We start from the raw sequence: 21,294 nt of genomic DNA, 5'->3' as shown, positions 1-21,294 counted from the left end.
ATAACGGATTTTCCATAATTCAGCTACGCAGATTTCGGAAATAATATTCATTTTTTCTAACACGTAAGGATTTTTGACAAATCTAGAAGAAAATAAAAACTCTAACTTAGGTCAAATTATTATTTCGTTTACCACAATGAACATTTTTTTATTATTATGTTTATTAACAAAAACACAAACAAACTATAGAAAATGGAAGAACACTGATGTCAAACGAATATGCATCCTCATTCATCCTGATTTGTTTTGTGTGAAATCTACGTCTTTTAGTCTCAAAACTAGGTATTGTAGTCTTTCTTTTATGTATTACATTATGACGTTTCGTGAAAAATCTGTACGTGATGGAGAAAAATGGATATCATTTTATAATTCAGTGTACAGGAATTACTGTAGAACACGTAAAAATTTCAAAACAATATAACCATCGCAGGCCCGTGTAATTTGATAAGTAGGCCCACACTTTGGCTGAAAAAACATAGAAATCAATCTAAAATAACAACTCACCTGCTTCTATTGTTACCCGAAAAGTGGTCTGCCATCGACGTGATAAATTGGTCATTTTTTATGAGGATTTTGACTGTTCCTTGATTCATATCATACATATGGAACCAGACCTCTAAAGAACATTGATTTTCACTACCTTGCGTTAACCAAGGACTTTCAATTTTAGCGAACTTTAGTGAATCTGATTGGTTGACCGCATAAAACAAGTAGTAACCTAGAGAAATGAAGAATTAAAATAAAATATCTAAAACATTCGAAGTCAGAGAAAACATCTGTAAGATACCAGTTATATAGTACGTTTCGTGCAACATTTACATTCCATTAAATGTTATTTTTTCTAACATTTAACAACAATAAAACTGTACTTTTCAAGAAAACAATTACTATTTTTACAGTATATTCAAACTCTTTAATCGCAAGCGAAAAACAAACTTATCGTAACTAAAATTCCTGGTTACTCTGAGATTTTAAGATCTTGTATTATACTTAATGCCTTACTGCCAATGCTTCTGGATCCGTTCAAGAGACGCATTATTTATATAATGTTTGGTATGAAACCCCTGTTTCGTGACGTGTGTGATGCATGAAACCAATATTTAGGATGCATATCAAGAAAACTATGTATACATATGTATGATGTTTAGCATGTAACAGCTTTGTTTGGGCTATACATATCATGCCCAAATGGCTAATAATCTGTTATTTTCAACATGTCAATCTATGATGTAAGTTTGTATCTTACGATGTATACTGCCAGAAGCATTTGGATATGTTGTCATAAAAGAAAGGAAGGGAATGTAGTGATCACTGTCCTAAAGCCTTATTGTACCTATACTTACATCGACTGAATAAATACTGGGGGAAAAGACTGTTCAAATGTCTTCTCTAGACTTATAGTTGTCTAGATCTTTGAAGCTAAGTGAAACGGCTCTAATATCTTCATAAAATTCGCGACTAACAATCAAAATTTCAGTGCTGATGGGATTTACATTACTCAGAAAACTATTTCAAGCATCCTTAGAATAAATGCAAGTTCTCATCAGACTCTTTACACATGACCACTTTGGGCTTAGTATAGTCAGAGTAAAGTTATCATGAAAATTATTTACGGCACTTTTTTTAAAGGCCTAACAAGTGAATGTTTGTTACGTTTTGTCAACACTTTTGGTTGACCTAAATGATTTTGAGATGTTGCACCATGAAGTTCCCAATATGGTGTAAAGTAGATGAGATGTGACTACCAACATTGTAACTGTGTCACTTATCGATTGTCTGACAGCTTTTGGTCGCTCGTTTCTCTCAGTTTACTTAAATCAAAACGTTTTGGCATTTTTCAATCAAACTTCGACTCTAATAGTCTACCTATCCGATTTTGTCTTCGTATTAAGGCGCTTTTTGGATTTTCTTGAAGAGGTGTCAAAAACTTCTGGCAAAACAATAAATGACGAGAAGCTTTAAGATTTTTATTGAAGTTTGGTGTCATAATTATTTCTATAATGTGCATCACGCAAGTAGTATGATCTGCACTATTATCTATGACACATTGGTATTCTTGAATTGCACCGCAAAACGTGTATCATTCAAAATAATAGGATCTGCACTATTATCTATGACACATTGGTATTCCTGAATTGCACCGCAAAACGTGTATCATTCAAAATAATAGGATCTGCACTGTTTTCTATGACCTTCTATGGTACCTTCTGATTAACATTATGAATCGTTTAATGATTCCCTGTGAGTAGTGTAGCAAACAATAAGTTTTGTGATATTTGTCATAGTTCCTTAGATATTTGTGGAGAAGGAAAAACAGTTACGGTTGTTATTTGTAAGTAATCCTTGATTAATAGTGGAAATTGTTAAATACCAGATATGGGGTATTCGTATGTATTCGAATACAGGTTTGGGAATATTCGTACGTGTATCCAAATTCGTATTCGAATTCAATGACATAGTATTCGTATTCGCTGAATTATTTAGTGAATACTTAATATTGCAAGAGTAAATGCCAACTTTTGTACTCATCAGATTTCTAGACTGTCATTACTACATCTTCGCTCTCCAGTGGCACAGCAGTAAGTCTACGGACTTACAACGCTACAAACTGGGTTTCGATACCCGTGGTAGGTAGAGCACAGATAGTCCATTGTGTAGCTTTGTGCTTAACTTCAAACAAACAAATGACATCTGCAGCACGGGAAAGTTTGCCGTGTAAACGAAGTTTGTACTGAAAGAGAAATTAACACTTTTCTGTACAGAAAACAATGTTACATGATACGTAATTTGATAGATGAAAACCTTGGCTTTCACATTTGTATAAATAATATAGTATTGAACTATTAAAAAATCCTGAAATAGAGTATATAACAGGTGGGTTTGGCAAGAGTAATCTGATTTTCTATTATATGGCTATGTAACCAAACAATATTGCGATACTTCTCAATGGTTGAGTCAAAAGATTTTCAAGATCTAATGGCTGCCATGGATTCTCGGTATATTCTTCCAAGGCCAAAGAATCTGTCCACAATGTTGATCGAGTACAGGTTTGGTGAAGTCCAACAAAAAGATATCTTTCTATTGCAGCTTGTACCAAACATCAATGTCACTGTGGATATCTGGAGTAGCAGACAAATTTGCAGCTGTCTTGGAGTCACTGGTCATTTTATACATGACTAGAAAATGCAAAAGGTCATGCTGACATGTCGGCGTTTCAAGTGGTGTAACACATCTGATAACATTGCAGCTCAACATGATAAATCAATTAATCACTTTAACATCAACAAAAGGGTGTCATATGTGACATCTAATAACGCATCGAACATTATCAAGTCTTTCTATTTCCCTGGATTTGAGCTGCAAACACTACCTAATGTGAGAGATAGTGATAGCTCATCTACAGCTAGTGACTCAGAAGATGAACTTTCGCATGAATCTAAATCAGCAGACAGTTTATGCGAATTTCTTCTTGAACATGACTCCTACTTTTCACACTGTTACAGTCTGTGGTCATGGATGGCATGAAAACAGCTGAATCACTGCTGAAAGTAATTTCCAAAGCATCAGCCATCGTGTCCTACATTCGAAAATCAACACAAGCAACTGATCTACTTGATGAAGAGGCCAGAGTTCAGTTGACAACACCACCAAAACGATGAAACTCAGAAATTAAAATGATTAAGTCTTTATTGAAGCTTTCCCAGGAGAAGTTGGATAATCTAGATACTGGTGCATCGAAACTTACTTTTCATGATGGAACTATGCTTTCAGATTTGGTGACAATACTGATACCTTTTGAAGAAGCAACAGATTTCACCCAGGGTCAGAACATTGTTACCCCCAATTATGTAGTTATATGTTTATGGGTTGATGACTGAGATTGACAGCATGTAGTCTAAGTAGAATTTAATCTTGTTTCTGCAGTGAATAAATCTGTTCACGCCCGGTTGATTCAGTATGAGCAACGAAGTGTCTTCTGCTTGGCTGCGGCATTGGATCCCATAATTTAAACTTGACTAGTGTTTCACTAGACCTATGGTCTATGAATCCAATCGAATTCTCCTGCAGCAAGAAGTCAAGAAAGTTTCCTCAACAGATAACTCTATAACCATGGAACCCAAAGAGGACTGTAAATCCCCCTCGCAAAAGAAGTAAGCTCTTTAGTTTCTTTGCTGCCTCCAAGAAACCCCCCACCTCATCTTCGGAGGATACAGAGATCAACACCTACCACGATGGTCCTTGCATCCCTGAAGAAAGCAACCCTCTAGATTATTGGAAGAAAAAAAAACTTTCCTATCGTATCTCTACTAACCAAATGCTACCTGAGTGTTCCAATATCCACTGCTCGCGTTGATCGTTTGTTTAGCATTGGAGGCAAAACCCTCAGACCTGATCGCTGCGGCCTCACTGACAAGAGATTGATGTTCATAAAGTGTCCTTTAATTTTTTTTTCTAAAACCTTGTTATTGCATTTTGAAAAAAATATTGAAATGTTATTATTTGTTCAATTTTGTTTGTTTCAGTTTCTAAAAAGGTTGTTTCATAAAATAAAATTGTTGAAATCTCACTGTCTTCTGTTTTATCATTATTGCATATTGCTTGGCAAAGTATTCATGAATACATTTTTATATATTCGTATTCCAATACTTAGCATTTTACCTGTATTCGTTTTCGTATTCGTATTCATGAAAATATGGTTTGGTTTGTTACGAATTTCGCGCAAAGCTACACGAGGACTATCTGCGTTAGCCGTCCTGAATTTACCAGTGAAAGATTAGAGGGAAAACAGCTAGTCAACACCACCCACAGCCAACTCTTGGGCTACTCTTTTACCAACGAATAGTGGGATTGACCGTCACATTATAACGCCCCCACGGCTGAAAGGGCGAGCATGTTTCGTTAGACGGAGATACGAACCCCATAAAAATATTAAGTATTCCTATTTATATTCGATTACTGATCGCCAATATTCGCCCCATCCCTGCTAAACACTCGTGATGAAAAAATAATTATTATTTCTAAGAATCTATAACAGCATACATTTCTTCAGTGAATCTATCAGTTTACCATTACAAAGTTATTTTCCGAAAGGGAGCCAAAAATCGCCTGGAGAGGTCACCTGTTTTAACCACTCGTACCATTATACAGTTGTCTGTTGTCAATCAGTCAGTCAGTAGACACTAAAAAGGCGTAACATAAGGGACGCTTAACATTTGTACTTTTGTGACGTCAGTAAAACGCGCGCATGCCATGAATCACAACACAGCATCACACATATAAATTTAAAAGCAAGAAATAAAAATATTTGTTGCTCTTAATTTTGGCTTTATTTTCTCATGAAACAGAACTCTTTCGGGGACCCTGCGGAAGTACATTTAGTTATATGTAAGTATTCTGGCGAGTTGTTGTTCTTTAAAGTTCGTAATAGGTGTTTAAGCCTTGTAGGCTTCAATAATCATAGAAATGTCGTATAATAAGAAACAGATGAGTGAAAAATATTATAAAATGTTTCATAAACTTTATAAAAACAACAATAAGATATTCAAACTGTGTTTCTTTCTTTTAAGAATCTCACCAAGTTCTCTGACCACAGACGTTAACTTACAGAAAACTTTTTCCAAATAGTAGAATTTAGTTTTTGGTTGATTCGTTCCACTTTTCTGACAAAGAATAGCTTGAAACATATTGTAATAGTAACCAACATAGCAAGATTAACATGAAAATTTATGGCGTCATTTTTTCATTGCATTGTAACAAAAAAAGAAAAAAAAACTTTCACAAGTTTACCTTGAAAATTGACAGTGGAGCAAAAATACGTTAGCTCAAATTTAACTATATAAATTATAATAATTGATACTAAAATACTACATTGTTCTAAAGAACGAGCAATGGCCGTCTATTCTGTAGTAAAATGAGAATATCCTATACCAACAGTATTAATCACGAAGGTCACCCTGAACAAAACGCGGGAAACATTCTCCACTTCACACTAGTTAGTTAAGACTCTCGCGTATTGTTAAGCTAACACATACGCAACGGATCTTTTTATTAACTCCATAAAGACATTTCCTTTCTGAACCAGGCTGTCAGCGTTTTCTGTCAGCTTTTATTGGTTGAAACACAGTTGTTAGTCTTTTTCTCGTGGGATTAGCTTCATGCTTTTATTCCAAATATTACCTATGTAATACACCCGGGGAAAAATTGTCAAAAATTTGGATTCATTTTTCTTTGTTTACAACTTTATTATTTTTACTGAGGCTGTGTGCTATATTGTTTTCAAAACTAAAAACATATTTTAACATAGTAATTTGCTTGTTTGTTGTTAAGCGCAAGGCTACACATTGATCTACGTGTGCTGTGCCACTGGGGAACATAACATAGTAAAGCGAAATATTTGTGTCTCTATAGCGCAGTGGATAGAGCGTTGGATTTCAAATCCATAGATACCGGGTTCGTTCCCCGGTAGGGATACAATTACCTCGTCCTAAGTCCAAGATGAGTAAGCAACTCCACCCCGTAAAAAACAACCTGCTAAAAAATTACTGCAACAACAACTTCCGTCGGCGAGGTGTTGTTGGGGCCTTATGTTCCAGTGGGGATTATTATTTTTTTATTTAAAGCGAAATATCTATTTCCCTTTTTGTTGTTTTTGTTTGGGGGGGGGACTGTTTTGCTACTTGTTGAATTACAGTATGGCCGAATACCATAGACTGATCAAAAACAAAGATTTTGGTACCACGAACAAAAGATTTGTTATTGTGGGTTAGTTTGAATGTATTTTTTTTAACTTTTGTATAGTAACACTTGTGAATTGTATCATGGAAAAAAAAAATGTCACAGAAGAGAAGTTTTAATTGCATAGTGTTTCTTATTTATTTCTACCAGCTAAAGAATCGCTACTATTAACAATGCTCTTTTATCAAGTGAATGAAAATGATTTAGAGGATTGGGCTTTTGTCAGTTCTCTAACAGGGCCGTGTGTAAGTGACAAAAGATCACTATTATCTTTGAGCAAAAATAACTTTCATTTTCCCATATGCCAACTTTATTTTACTTCTGGACTATATTCTATTCGAAACACCAAATTATTTCTACCCTTGTTTGATTATTATTTATTCTATGCACGCACAAAGTGCGTGTTTTAAACAATTTCTCATCTAGTTTGACATGATAAGTTAAAATAACTCAACCATGACGAATATCTAAATTATACAAATACATATCCATCTGATACTACTAACAATTCTTGTTTCCCTTGCATCTCAATATTTTGGACAAATAACGGGAATGTTGTTGTTTTCTATATTGTGTGTAATGGAATGATTATTCAGAGTTATATTCAACAACTTTAAAACTTTATTCACAGTGCTTGTGAACGGAGGAATAAGACTACTGTCGTTCATTTTTTTATATAACTATAAATTGAACACAAGTCGACAGACTCGTAGCTTCATACGATAATTACTTTAGAGAAAATTCTCAGTTTATCTGTTTTATTTTTACTTACTTATACAGACAGTGCTTGTTGCTCTGTGCGTAGACATCACACTGGTTAAAAATGACGCTTGTGGTGATAATTAACTTGGCATATATGAGGAAAAAGCGTATAATAACCGAATGAGTTTGCATATTAGGGCTAGAAACATAAACATTAGAGAAAAGTGTAGGTAATTATTAAGGCTAGTAATGTAGTGTTCTCGCACTTTTTGGAATGTGAAGTACTGATATAGGAGCTATAGCCAAAAAATGTGAGTTCATACTCTTCGTTATAATAGATTATTTTACACCAATGATAGAATTATAAAATGTTAAATAATATTGTTTTTAAACAGTCATACTCCATATGAATAAGCTTCATTGTAAGTGTATACATTTTGAAGAGTTAATGTCTTCTAAATAGATTATATTAATAAGATTTTATAGGTATAAAAAATGTCTTAATAAAGCTATTGTTAATAGTTGTTGTTTTCTAAACTTTATTTCACTTATAACTTACACGACTTTCCATTCTGTTACCCCCAGTGGCTCAGGGGTAAGTCTGCAGGCTTACAACGCTAAAAATTGGATTTCTATACTCGTAGTGGGCAGGGTACAAATAGCTTTTTGTGTAGTTTTGTGCTTAAAAACAATCAAACCAATCCATTCTATTTATAAATTCACATCTTTACACGCATAACAAAAGTATAGACTTATATATGGTTTTAATTTATTTTTCTGATAATATGAATGACCACCTTGTCATCAATAAGGAGTGTGTTGTTTGTTGGAATCACACTTTATTTTTTTCTTAGAGTTTAGAAGTAGGAGTTTATATATGTATATATAAAGATATAAATGTATATATTAGAGCTGGGAGAATATTTCTAATCACATATACCACTAAAATGTTAGATTGACAAAGATCAATCATACTTAAAAAATATATTCCAGGTCGCAAGGTTGTAAACATGTGCTACTCATTTTACACAAGAAACGTTTACATGTTGCAACCTTTGTTCTTAAATCTCAAACAGTGTGTATACATTTTTAAGTGGATTTCTATGAAGTTCGCCTATTCAAATAGGTGATATAGAAACTTATGTAAACTGGTTTGAGATGGTTAGGATTGTATGTATGTATGATAATGATAGAAGGATTCAACCTAGATTGTTATGGGATATCGAAATAAGGTTTCGGTCTGACTATAAATGTGGGATATCTACACAATTCTCTCTCTTGACTCTTGGTTTTGCATCTCTTGTGATTTTATTTCATCCAATCAGCCAAATAAACAATAAATAGGAATGTAACTAACTTTATGTTTAACACTGGCGGAATTATGATTAATGATATAGTTCGTTTGGTGTTTAAAGATATATTTCACTTATACATTTTGAATCCTAATTATATTATTTTGATTTGCTTTTTCCCAGTGTTACTGATAAGAGATATAACTCACAGGAACCGGTATAACCCACTGATAAATGGCAAATAGAATGATAGATTGGGCTTCACATTTTTTCGTCTTTTTACAAATATCTTGTTCATTTGTCCACGTGTATTTGCTTGTTTTTGTTTTTGTTTTTGCTGTCCGAGCATAATTTATTCTTTACTTAACATAATGAACCTGCATTTTGTGGATATTGTTTTGCCACCAGTTGGATTCCAATGTGCCCTTATACCACAGACTTAAAAAGAAACATTTATTTTTGCCACAAACGAAAGAATTGATATTGTGAATTCGTTTTATTGTAATTCGTTTTCTGTTCACTTTGGATAGTAACATTTGTGAATTGGGGTGTCATGGAAAGAAACGTTCTGACACTAGTTAAAACTGCCATTTAGTCCCATACATGGGACTAAGTGACATCTCATCTCTCATGAAATGGTTTAATAGTGACGTAGTTTGAAGTGGTCATATCAAGATTTGCACTGGAGCAAAAGAAGAAACCAGTAGAATTAGAAACTATGGCAAGAAACACCTACTTCAAATGTGATACACCTCTGGTGCCTCTTGATCCTGTAAAAATCCTCAAACACTGAAGAAGTGTTAGCATAATGTTTAACCAGCTCCACTACAAGAGATAAAACAAGGCTTCATGACACACCAGAGATGGCTCACAATGGGAAAGCAGGGTTTCCCTAGTCCAATTGTCATGGCTGTGCCACTAATGCAGCTGAACTTCTATTCCTAAGAAATACCAAGTGCGTAAGAAAAGAAACACCTAATTCAAATGTGGTGCACCTGATCAGCAGTTACATAAATGACCATTTATTGTTCTCAGTCAGGACCATTCAGGCCAACACTGGAACAGATGCAGGAAGGTTGACGACAAGATATAACTGCAGCTGTTCTTACTAATTAAAACTAATGGAGCCTGATTTGACTCTAATAACCAGCTCAGTTGAGTACAGCAGTCAGCTAACACAAAACACAATGGTGGCTGGTTTGCAGAAGTATGGACTGATAGTTGCATGATATGTACTAATAACAATAAATGGATGAAAAGGTTTTAGTGGATACTGGATCAACCAGAATCTTACTATACCATGCCACGTATTAGGCATTTTGTGGAAAGCCACAACTATGGACCAGTCAGCTTTAACTTTGTTGTGGTTAATGGCGGCAAGCTAAACATCAGTGGAAACATAAGCCTCAAAGTTTGTTTTAGCAATCAGTACTATGTGCCAAGCAAAGATAGTTGTCTTTGATCTTGGTTCAGGTGTATGTATCTTAGGGATGGACATAGTTCAGAGGTTATCAACCAGTTTTACTATTGCAGCAATAAACTGAGGTTTGGTGGTAAAAACCATCTACCGACCACATTTCTCATGAGCACAGGGAACTTCATGCGTACACATTGATAAGGATGTGATAATTCTCCCAAACATGCAAGGTGTGTTCTGTGGTATACCAAGAATGCAGTCTAGTGTGTGTTGTCATCATATGCTATGGTGGTAAAACTAATAATAAAATGCGATGTTTTCTCTCTGAGAAGCAGGCTGTATTTGTATTAATAATGATGTGTTTGAGTATGAATGTGTCTGTAATTACAGAATTTGATTATTTAGTTTCCAACTGTAATGCTCATCTGCTTGGTAACAGAGGCAAAAATTATACAAACTAGCTCTATCACAAGCAAGTCTGAATGTGCAACTTCTGCAAAATATAAATTGGGAATTGTGCAATCAATCTGAATTTTACACAGAATCATTAACTGTTACTTCATTTACTTTTTGCATTTTATAACATGGTTTTTGAGTGGACTACATAGACATCATTCTGGATTTATTTATGAATTCAGACGTACTTTCACTTATTTATTCAGATAATGTTCAACTTGATAGAGTTGTGAACAAACAGAGTGTGAAAACTCCAATGTTAAAAGCATTAGTTTACGTTTATAAAGTAGTTGACCTAATTTCAGTTACCACTGTAAGGTATTTATTGTAGTTCTATTCCCTTTCCACATTTGACCTAAGTGACAGCCAGAAGACGGCAGGAAACTCGTGTGTATAGCTGTATATTCTGACTATCATCAGGAGCCACCACTATCAGGGGCCTGGCCAAGGTAGCTGTGTGGGTTGCTCTATATGAAGTTTTATAGATTGCACATCCACAGCACTTGGAATATAGGTGTCCTGGCATCCTATTGACATGACACTTACATACATCCGTATTCAGAAGACCTTTTCCAAGAACGAGTCGAGTCTTGGCCTGACTGTCATGATGGTTAACCATTTAATTTATTTATTGCTTCTTTTATTGATGATACTACTTACTGTAGCGAATATGATTAATGTTTTTTATTTTTATTTTAATTAATTGTTAAACTCGTATTATAAAGATTGATTTGCATTTTAAGCTTAGAATTCGTATTTAGGACTAGCCTAAGTCTCCTAAACTTGCCGAACCTTATAAGATATTATTGAATTTATTGCCGAAAATATCGTTAACAGTGAGAGTATCCAACTGATGAAACAATACATTTTAGTCTTTTTAAGTAGATACGTGAGAAAAGTATATTTAATTAGCTATACTGATGGTCAGGTCAATTTTTAATTTAGATCTAGGGGCATAGTTTACTCTGATCGGAAGCTTTTATTATTAATTACAAGCTGAACTTCCGACCTATCTCAGGTTAAATCAACTTGGAGGTTTTACTTTTGATGTTTGTCCTAAAACGCTATAAGTCGTAATCGCTGGCTGTCTAGTTTCAAAACCAGTGAAAAAAAGCATCTGAAGATAAAATACTGGAAGTCATGGAGGATAAACTACTGAAAGCCAAGCTGGAGGATATTAACATGCTTTCAACAACACTGGAAAAGACCAAGGACATACTGCCAACAAAATCCATAGAGGGGGATCCAGTAAGTTGAATTCAAACCAGAGAATTCAAATATGGAAGTGTAGCAGGCACCCACAATGCTATAACTGCATCCCCTGAAGTTAAGGAATAGAATGGAATAAAGTACTCCCATGAGAAACAACGACCAAGGCAACCATGTCCTCTGACATCGTCAGACATTTGGGGAAAGTCTACAATGAAAAGTAGTATTTCAGAAACCAAACCAGACAAGATGACGTTAAATCAGACATTAAGCATCAGATCACCATCCATCTCGAAAGCTTTGCTATCTTTCGCCTCAAAATTAACTTACACCAGGATGGACTATAGAAAGATAGAGACAACTCTGTCAGGCTTAGGTGGTAGTCTGGACGAAAGTCTAAGCTCTGGTGCAGAGAGAGGATGCGGGTGAAATCTTGAAGTGACCAATGCTGCTTCCAAAACGAGAACTAGAAACAGAAGGAGGAAAACACAAAACTCTAAAAAAGGGATGATGCGCCTACAGGTGGGCATATAGAGGGTTAATGGTATTTCAAGAGGAATCAATGCTGAAAGCCAACTTTTCATGGAGGATTTCATTATACTTCTCTCATCTCTCTAAGAGTCGCGTTGTATATATATTTCCTTCTTGTAATGATTTTTTTCTTGAAAAGCTTGTGTATTATATATTTGACAAATTTGAAATGGCTCGCATTTTGTGGTATTTCCAAAATTAATTGTGTATAGAATTTGTTTCAATATTCTCTGTTTAATGTTTTCATATATATATTTTTGCACAATGAAATATCGTATAAACCCATTTCACTAAGAATATATAACGTATTTCTTTTATATATATATATATATTCTAATGTAAAATAATATGTTATCTTCCTTTGTTTTGGTTGTCCTAATGTTGTAAATGTGTATAGACTGGGCGAGTGAGAATTACACAAAATGTGAACCTAAGTTTTGTTATTTTTCTTTGTTTGTTTATTGTTTATTTGTAATTAAGCACAAAGCTACGCAACGGGCTATCTGTACTCTGCCCATCACGGGTATCGAAACCCAGTTTCTAGTATTGTAAGTCCGAAGACATACCGCCGTGCCTCTTGGGGGTTCTTTGTCTGTAAAAAAAAAACACACTAAAGAAATGACTTGGTGTTAGCTCCAGTTTTCTTGTTGTTTTTATTTGATGTTATAAATTGAGTCCCAAGAGTGATATTTAATTATATGATAATTTCATTTAATTTTAATTTTCTGTTAGTAGCAGTTTATTTTTGTTGTAAAATCAGTACCCTGAGTTAAGTTTGCATTAATTTTGAGTTTCACTGGCTATATTTTGAATTATTCTACATTTGAAGTTTATTTTCTGATTTCATTACATTTTAAGTTTGAAATATATTTATTGTAATTGTATTTATCTCAGTTTTATTTGGTTTTAGAGTTGGCTGCTGAAGTTTATATTTCTCTTCGCCGCCTTCACGAAATTGTGTCTTGTGTTTCGCATGTGGTAGAGGTTACAGGATATTATGACCGTTAGTTTAAAGTTTGATTTGGCTATTACGGAATAATTTTAAAGGTCAAACCACTGAATGCGTTTGAGATAAAGAAGGATACGTGTGTGATAATTTTTCACCGTCAGAAGTTTGAATACATATTTTGTTAATTTGGTCATTCATGTTAACTTGTTTTCCCTTGTTGTACCTGTTTAATTTATTCTTCGTTTAGCAGCCCTGAATCATAGTTTTATGTCTACTATTGGCTCCTTGCTAGATATCAGTGTACTGAATACCAAATTTCCTCCATAGCACATCTGAATGTCATGATTTTAAACTATTGCTGATACCACAGTTCGTTTTGTAATACGTTTCCACTTTTATTTCATTGGTCTCTGCTTATCTCTGCCGAGGGTTAAATAAAATACAGACAGAAGTGTAAAAGATAGTGGTAACTCAAGTCAGTGAAAGGTTATCAAACAGAATATGGCCCAGCATGGCCATGTGGGTCGGGCGTTTTATTCGCAATCTGTGGATCGTGCGTTCCAATCCCCGTCCCATCAAACATTCTTGCCCTTTCAGACGTGGGGGTGTTCTAATGTGACGGTCAATCCCACTATTCGTTGACAAAGGAGTAGCCCAAGAGTTAGAGGTGGGTGGTGATGACTAGCTGTCTTCGCTCTAGTCTTTCACTGCTATGTGAGGGACGGCTAGCGCAGATAGCCCTCGTGTAGCTTTGTGCGAAATCCAAAAAACAACCAAACATAACACTTAATTACTGTGAATGTGAGCAAACATAACACCTAATTACTGTGAATGTGAGTAATATATATTTTAGTTTATTCATTATTATACTACCATCTATAAAGTTATTTTGTTTATTTTTAAGCACAAAGCTATATTGTGGAATATCTGTACTATGCTCGCCGCGGGTATCGAAACCTGGCATTTAGCGTTATAATCCTTCAGACTTACCATTTAGCCACCAGGAGGCCAACTATAGAGGCTGGTCTTTAACTTCAAATATGTTGAATATGTTGTGAAATAACATTTATTTAGCATTAAAAAGGGCAAAAGTCGTGGCTCTGAGAGTTTGTTCTATCAGCGAAAGGACAATTTGGAATTCTATTTGACATAACTGACCCTAAAGTGCCCAAAAACATTGATATTGCAATGATCAGTATATGAAAAAATGAATCTGATAAGTAAAACATAATATCATTCGTCTATATTAAAGCATAGACTTACAACTCAAACTATAGTATAATGATAAATTTAAGAATTTAGAACTCATAACTTTGAAGGTTGTTTAGAATGCTTTAATTAGCATTAATACTTTTGTTATGTAGAGAGATAAGCTTTATAATCTCGTCAAATGTTTAGAGGTTGATGTATTTTTGAATGTGGATATTAGATTCAAATGTATACTTTTCATTCTATTTGTAATGATATCATTTTTGTATTCTTAGTTCTCAAGTTAATAATTATTACAACAAGTATAACGTGATTTAAATAAGCCATAACTAGAATTAGAAGCAACTATATAACGTTGAGTTGTGGGCAAAGCACAGATAGCCCATTGTGTAGCTTTGCGCTTAACAACAAGCAAACAAATATAACGTGGAAAACCTATAAGAAACAAAATTTACTAGACTGGCCGTCATTACAAAAAATCGCGATAAAAAAACATGAACAATTAATTGAAAATAAAAAGGGTATTATATATCGAAAGTAATTAGAACAATTCTTCTTCACAAAATCCTGCTATAAAACATTAAAATTCATCTTATTTTTTTCTTTTGCTGGCGCATGAAATTTCCACCATTTACAAAATGGAACATAATATTCTATCCACGCTTGAGGGAGTATCTCAACATTGGTTCAGCGGTAAGTCTGATGGCTTATAACGCTAAAAATCGGCTAGCAGAACACAGATACCCCATTGTATAGCTCATTGTTTGTACTTATCAAAAAAAAAAAAACGAGCTTGAGAGTAATAGTAATAACAGAGAACTGGAGAATATTATGGAAACATCACGCGGTATTCAAGGAGAACAACAGAGTAAGAGATTGACAACTTTTTCAATATACATACTTCTACCTCTGGGAGGTGAAGTATAAGTTTGAGCTCCAAAACGAATAATATTCGACATATTGCCATTTAACCTGACGCTTAAACTAAAGTAATAGTTTTACCCAAGATAATCAGCAAAAACTGATACTTATTAGGTAATTAGGTGTTTGTCTTTTGGAATGCGTACTGAAATACTACCGTGTGTAGTTCGAATGCGTACTGAAATACTACCGTGTGTAGTTCGAATGAGTAAAAAGTGCATACATTTCCTAAAAGAAACATAACTTTACTCACAAATATTGTCTAAGAACTCCCATAATTTCCCGAAGCTCTAGAAATAAATTATTTTTAAGTAAGTTTGCGTGATCAGTTAATTACAATTGTATCAGGTATGTCGATAGTGAGTTTTCAAAGTTGTGAAGGTCATTTATATACCATTCTCTCTAAATTATAGTTCTTTTAAAACTATCATGGGGTTTCCATTATAGAAACTCAGTTAGAGCCCAACTTATATCAAAAGTAAAGAAAAAAAATGTAATTGCATTTTGTATTTACGACAAAGCTACAAAAGTTCTCTGTAGCCGTCCCTAATTTTGAACTGTTGACCAGAGTGACGGCAACCAGTCAGCAGTACCCTACAACACGGCTTATGTCACTTAACGCACCCACAGTTTAAAATGCCGAGAACATTTTGTGGTACCTCATGTATTCTAACTAGCTCGCCAACTCCGAAATCCCGAAACGCTGCCGCATGACCAGCCCGTGATCCAAGAAAAAAAAAAGCGAAAGAGATATCGGTTAATACAATTTGCATACAGTAAAGCAAGACAAAATAGAATGGATTGTTAAAGCGAAACAAAACGTGTGGATTTTAGGAATAATTTTAATCATCTATTGTCTTGTTCTTCAACGAATGCCTGTATCTTACTTAATATCTGTACAGACTCATATTCATCATTGGTCCCCTGTTTACGAGTCAGTGAGTGTGCGTACACATTTTTTATTACAACTCTACGCCCTAGTCAATGAGGATACAGACTCATGTCCGTGACTGGTCTTCAATTAAACAATCAGTGAAGGTTCAGAGTTTACCAATCTGTGGGTTTGTAGACCCTTTTCCTTAATATAGAGTGGAATTCTATGAACAGGCTTGAAATAGACTGAAAAATCGTTGTAATTGTATTTTTAACATAAAGCTAGCCCCAATAATACAATGGTGTAATAGTATTTTTAACATAAAGCTAGCCCCTATAATACAATGGTGTAATTGTATTTTTAACATAAAGCTAGCACCTATAATACAATGGTGTAATTGTATTTTTAACATAAAGCTAGCCCCTATAATACAATGGTGTAGTAGTATTTTTAACATAAAGCTAGCCCCTATAATACAATGGTGTAATTGTATTTTTAACATAAAGCTAGCCCCTATAATACAATGGTGTAATTGTATTTTTAACATAAAGCTAGCCCCTATAATACAATGGTGTAGTAGTATTTTTAACATAAAGCTAGCCCCTATAATACAATGGTGTGATTGTATTTTTAACATAAAGCTAGCCCCTATAATACAATGGTGTAGTAGTATTGAAATAGAAGATGAAAATCACTTTTTAAACAAAATGTGCCAGTAGATACTGTCAGTGTACTCATGGATAACATGAATGTCGTCTGGAAAAAAAAAAAGTAGTTCACAAATTACAGTATGCAAATTCATTAACTTTGAGTGTGTGTCATGTTTTAATCGATAGCTTACGAAAGTAGAAGGTCATATTAGTTGAGATGTAACGTTATTTGTTTATTGTTGAGGTGTAACATTATGTGGTTATTGTTTAGTAATTGTGACTCAGTCTGGAAAGTGTTTGTATTTTCAGTTAAGGACTGTTAGTTTTATAATTGCTGGAACACAAGCACTACATGCCTATATATAAATAGTAAATCACAGAATTGGTGGATAATGCTGGTAATTGATGGTGAATTGTGATCAGTGTTTGTTTTAGTCTGGTAAGTGTTATTATGTGATTACGTTATGTCTATAGGACTACTAAAGGTTGAAATACGTAAATAATGACTGGCAATTGTTGGAAGTGCTTGAACTTGAATAATGTTGTTTTTGATATGATACTTGTTGGAACATGATCCTATGTATTTTTATCAATGATCAATAATGGAATATATAGGTCATGACTTGTAACTGTTGATGGATTGTGACCATTGTTGGTTTTAGTCTGATAGCTGTTTTTATATGATTGCAACGTGTTTATATGATTAGATGTTGGAATTTCTGGGTCATGACTATTTTTTGTTGGAAATGCCTCATTATTATTGGTTTTAGTTTTGTTATATATATGTGTGTGTGTGTGTGTGTGTGTGTGTAAAGTGTAAAGTGCTGTAAAAAGACTTGTAGTGTTCGGAAGAAATATTTCACTTCAAGTAAATGTTAACAAGTATGATGCTAAATGTCAACCAGTATGTTGTAAGATATAGACTTGTTAAATACCAATTTCAATCAAATTACGGTTAGATGTCAACCAGTATGCTTTTAGATCTAGGCATGTAGATACCAATGTCAACCAATATGCTGTTAAATCTAGGCATGTTAGATACCAATCTCAACCTGTATTGCTGTTAAATCTGGGCATGTTTATACCAATGTCAACCAATATGCTGTTAAGTGTCACCCAATAAACTGTTAAATCAAGGTATGTAGATACCAATGTCAACCATTATGCTGTTAAATGTCACCCAGGTAACTGTTAGATCTAGGTATGTAGATATCAATGTCAATTAGTATGCTGTTAAATGTTCCCAAGTAGATACCAATGTCAATCAGTATGCTGTTAAATGTCACCCAGTAAACTATTAGATCTCGATATGTATATATCAGTGTCAACCAGTATGCTGTTAAATGTCATCCAGTAAACTGTTAGATCTAGGCATATACTATGCACTTTAACAAACCTTTGTATCATTTATCCTATTTGATCTGACTTGGACGTATCACGTTGATAACTTGAAATAGAATTTATCCTGTTCTAGAGAGGTATATGTGGACTGTTTTTTTTTGTTTTGTTTTTTCATTATAGGATTTTAATAAATATCACAAAAAATAACGAAACAGCTATGAATTAAAGACTATAACGATATTACAACTATCCATTGAAATGTATATTTGAGGTGAAAAGTTAACCTCTTGGTTTCAGTTCCTACTAATGACCAAACATATAGCTATATGCGTCTAACCTTTAATCTTTAAGTATTTAAACAACATCAGTATATAATTCCTTATCGAAGTCTGAAATCAAACAAAGTGCTTATAATGAGAGAAATGCAGCTTACAAAAGAATAGACTAGTTATTTTACCTAACCCTATTCCTTTGACAGCCAACACACACACAAATATACATATACACACAAGCAGTCCTTTTACCCGTGCCAAAAAGACAGTCGCTGTTTCGCGCATGCGTCAATGGCTTTTGTCTGCATGTTAGTTGAGGATCGATAGCTCATGAGTGAGTAGCTAGCTATCTTAGAAGGGTTTCAAATAATACATTTATTTGTACAGAAGGACTTCAATCGCTCTGAAGAAAAAAAAAAGATGCCAACTACTTTCTATTGTTGTAGAGCTCATAAACGGCTTCTTTAAGATAACATTACTAAGAAACAATCAGTTCTCCATGAAAATATTAAACGAGGAACCGCTTTAAACACTCTTCTCGTTTAATCAAGAGACTAAGATCAGTTAAGCCTTACTCTCCATGTAACGTTAACAAGTATAGTTCATTTTCAGCTCTTTAAGTTCTTCTTTCAGTTTGATAAATTCGGAACAGTTGTTTTACCAGACTCTATGATTTAGACCTAGAAAGAAAATCCTCCGCAGTTTTTATAAATTTTTGAGTAAATAAGATGTCGGTATTTTTGTTTTTGCTTATATCACTTGGACTTTGATACAATTATCGAACTCTGTATTCATGTTAGTCGTCACGCATGTTCTCTCTCCACAGTAGATGTCTTACGACTTTTGAAAATGCGAATAAAAATATTCTTCGAATCTTCGCTCCAACTACAATTATTATTTAAGCTATAGTTCCTTTTTTGTTTGTTTGTATTTCATGTTTACTCCTCAGTGGATCAATGGTAAGGTATCGGGCTTACGACGCTAACGATTAGGGGTTTGATACCCACAATGAATAAAATGAAGATAAAACATTGTGAAGCTTTGCTCTAGGTGTGTGATAATGCCTACAATGAATCGTTTTAAAAACATTCAGTGTTTAAGAGAGGGCTCTAAAATCGTCGGTGTTATAAAAAAAAACATTAAACCTGTTTCAAACTTTTTAAAGACTCAAGTCTTAAAAAATATATATTAATCTACGCCATCTAATTACAGGGTAATTGTTTTCAGTTTTGAGTGTGTAGATTTTAGATTCTTACAGTAAATCTGTCAGAGCATATAGTTCATGTAATTGTTTTCAGTTTTGAGTGTGTAGATTTTAAATTCTTACAGTAAATCTGTCGGAGCACATAGTTCATGTAATTGTTTTCAGTTTTGAGGGTGTAGATTTTAGATTCTTACAGTAAATCTGTCGGAGCACATAGTTCATGTAATTGTTTTGGTTTTCAATAAACAATGAGATGTTTCCTGAATTCTTTGGAATGTTGTATGTAAGTATTAATACGTAAGAAAGAAAAACTGTAATGACTATGATACAATAAACCTACGTGGAAATTACAAAACAATGAATGAATAATATAAATAATACATATTCTTAATGTTTAAAAACAAGATATTAAATAGCCTTTATATAGACGTATATAGTAAATATATTGTACATATTTTAGCTGCAGTGGTATTGAAGTGCTCTAATAAGACTGCATTGTGTTGATTACTGTCATTTTGTCTTTATGTCATTCTGAGAAGATTATACTGTCTATATGAAAAAAAAGAGAGAAAAACTATAAACTAAACTTATACGTTTTCATATTATAAAGTTGACATTTTACGTGAACGGCAATAAATTCTAACGTACACATACAAGCGCGCGCATATACATATATATATAATTATTTATATTATTTTAAGTTAGTTTTAAAATAAAGCATTTGAAAATAGCATATTTCCTCATCTATGTGTCTACTCGTATATTTTTCTGTTTATCCACTTGTCAGAAAAATAACCACTTATGTTTAAATTTAAAATCACGTGAAGAATTTACCATCGGTCTTGTTTCTGGCGTCCATTTTTGGCACCGAAGACACTTGCTCTTTAGGTAGAGTTTGAAACTGGGAAATATTGGTGGAAGAAATCACAATAAAGCTTGGATTCTTTGCCCAGGTCCATGTACAGGGCTTCTCAAAATCGCAGTCAAATTCTGAACAAGTAGAACATTGAAAAAAAAACAAAAAATGTGTTAGAAAAATGGAGAAAGGGCCAAAAACTCGCGACATCTTGATTTCGTGTAACAGCTTATATTTTTCTACTCCGCCGTCACCACGGCTACTGTCTCCCATCATCCCCTTGCTCTGCCGCATCTTGGCACGAGCATTGATGTCGGGTCGGTGCCATGGTAACACCCGCACGCGCACTGGTCGTCGTCATTCTATGTGCACGGTGCTAAGGCACAGGGAGAGTACAAAGAAAATGGCCGAGAAAAGAGCTCTTTTCCGGTAATAAAGAACACATGTTCTCTATTGTAGTGTAGTTAAACTATCATTTTAAAACAGAAAATGTTCTTGCAATCCGAACTTTACTATTTACTGGTAACACGTTGATCTTAAGTTAAGTGTTGAGATAAGACTTTCCCATTTGTATCGCAGTGTGTTTTATAATCAACATTCTCTGGAATAACATTTATTTAAGCAATATGTAAATGACAAAACACAGAAGTAGAAGTTAATTCTAGAGTTAAAATAC

The 21,294-nt window shown here is 34.0% G+C and overlaps 1 protein-coding gene and 1 non-coding gene across 2 annotated transcripts in view; one reads left to right on the top strand and one right to left on the bottom strand.

The window, feature by feature from the left end:
* The window catches only part of LOC106461670 (ALK tyrosine kinase receptor-like), a 92,076-nt gene extending 71,087 nt beyond the window's left edge, over window positions 1–20,989 (bottom strand). The window contains exons 1-2 of the mRNA XM_022388930.1: window positions 20,597–20,989; window positions 505–718 (exon numbers count right to left, since the gene is read on the bottom strand). Coding sequence (XP_022244638.1) covers window positions 505–718; window positions 20,597–20,912 — 530 coding nt within the window. The 5' untranslated portion in view covers window positions 20,913–20,989. The remainder of the gene's footprint in view (window positions 1–504; window positions 719–20,596) is intronic.
* On the top strand, window positions 6,399–6,471 carry Trnastop-uca. Its single transcript has one exon. It is a non-coding gene; the product is annotated as a tRNA-Sec (tRNA).
* Window positions 20,990–21,294: the final 305 nt, after the last annotated feature.

The sequence above is a fragment of the Limulus polyphemus genome, unplaced genomic scaffold, assembly GCF_000517525.1.
Source record: "Limulus polyphemus unplaced genomic scaffold, Limulus_polyphemus-2.1.2 Scaffold40, whole genome shotgun sequence".
Lineage (NCBI taxonomy): Eukaryota > Metazoa > Arthropoda > Merostomata > Xiphosura > Limulidae > Limulus > Limulus polyphemus.
Note: the sequence above shows the minus strand (reverse complement) of the source record. Positions and strands in the feature narration are given on the sequence as shown.